Consider the following 1,740-nt stretch of genomic DNA (forward strand, 5'->3'; position numbering starts at 1 on the left):
TCTCATACATGAAGAAGACTGAGGAGATAATGGGAGCTCATGGACTGTCTCCCCTTCTATTGGGCACCAAGAAGAGCGCTTTTAAATTTAGAATATTTCGTGCAGTGGAACCCAATAGTACCGTGAGCTTGGCTCCAGAAATATTGAAAAAACAAGAACAGACTCCTTAAAATATTGATTCCTTGAACATGTTCTTGGAAGGAACTTTGGAGGAACAGCCCATCCTTCAGGCACTGCACTTGGGAGGTGCCCTTTTACTGAAGAGCTGTTATCTGTCAGGCCACACCTGACTCAGTGTTGTGCAAGGGTCAGACACAGTAGGATCAAGCCTCAAGACAAGCAGCGTAAACTCAGAAAATTATCTATAAGCGGGATTATCACGAGAGAAAAAATCAGAATTGCAGCCTAAGATGAGCCTTTGGCAATGTGCAGAGAAGGGGCAGAAGGTTATTGTCAGTGAAACAGCGTCCATTGGGCCTGTTTCCGCAGGGCATCCTTGAGCTCCTGGTTCCTCATGCTGTAGATGAGGGGGTTCACTGCTGGAGGCACCACCGAGTACAACACTGCCACCACCAGGTCGAGAGATGGGGAGGAGATGGAGGGGGGCTTCAGATGTGCAAACACTCCAGTGCTGATAAAGAGGGAGACCACAGCCAGGTGAGGGAGACACGTGGAAAAGGCTTTGTGCCGCCCCGGCTCAGAGGGGATCCTCAGCACCGCCCTCAGGATCTGCACATAGGACAGCAGAATGAAAACAAAACACCCAAAGGCTAAACAGGCACTAACCACAATCAGACCAACTTCTCTGAGGTAGGAGTGTGAGCAGGAGAGCTTGAGGATGTGGGGGATTTCACAGAAGAACTGGTCGATGGCATTGCCATGGCAGAGGGGCAGTGAAAATGTATTGGCCGTGTGCAGGAGAGAACTGAGGAACCCACTGCCCCAGGCAGCTGCTGCCATGCGGACACAAGCTCTGCTGCCCAGGAGGGTCCCGTAGTGCAGGGGATGGCAGATGGCAACATAGCGGTCATAGGCCATGACTGTGAGGAGAGAACACTCTGTTGACATAAAAAAGAGCATGAAAAAGAGCTGGACAGCACAGCCAAAGTAAGAGATATCCTGGGTGTTCCAGAGGGAATTGGCCATGGCTTTGGGGAGCGTGGTGGAGATGGAGCCCAGGTCTATGAGGGAGAGGTTGAGGAGGAAGAAGTACATGGGGGTGTGGAGGTGGTTGTCGCAGGCGATGGTGGTGATGATGAGGCCGTTTCCCAGGAGGGCAGCCAGGTAGATGCCCAGGAAGAGCCCGAAGGTCAAGAGCTGCAGCTCCCGTGTGTCTGCGAACTCCATGAGGAGGAAGTAGGTGATGGAGCTGCTGTTGGACATTTGCTGCCTCTGGGCAGAGGCACCTGTCCAAGGAGGGAAACAGAGTAAGTCAATGCAGACTTCTGTAAGAAAAATGAAAGCCATTTCCCGTAGGCTCTGTCTCTGTTGCATACACTCCCTTTTCATTTTCCAGGAGACCTTCCTCACCTCCATGGCTGGAGCTCTGTTTGGCGTTGGCTGCCTGTGCCGTGACGAGCAGGGCGCTGCCCAGTGGCTGCCGAGGGGTCAGCCCTGCTCTGCAGCAGGGAGTTCATAGGGAGGGTGGCGGCAGGAGCCAGTCCTGGTGTTCTGCTTCGGCTGAGGAACCCACACCTAATGCAGATGGGCTTTTCAACATCTGAACACTCACTGCTATGG

General features: G+C 52.9%; 1 protein-coding gene across 1 annotated transcript; it reads right to left on the reverse strand.

The window, feature by feature from the left end:
- Positions 1–453: 453 nt before the first annotated feature.
- LOC309685671 (olfactory receptor 14A16-like) lies at positions 454–1,383 on the reverse strand (the record flags this gene model as incomplete). Its single annotated transcript, XM_082501401.1, has 1 exon — positions 454–1,383. One exon carries the CDS (start codon positions 1,381–1,383, stop codon positions 454–456), a length of 930 nt encoding a protein of 309 aa, XP_082357527.1.
- Between the last annotated feature and the right edge of the window lie 357 nt (positions 1,384–1,740).

Source organism: Vanellus vanellus, assembly GCF_965231255.1.
Source record: "Vanellus vanellus genome assembly, contig: HAP1_SCAFFOLD_185, whole genome shotgun sequence".
NCBI lineage: Eukaryota > Metazoa > Chordata > Aves > Charadriiformes > Charadriidae > Vanellus > Vanellus vanellus.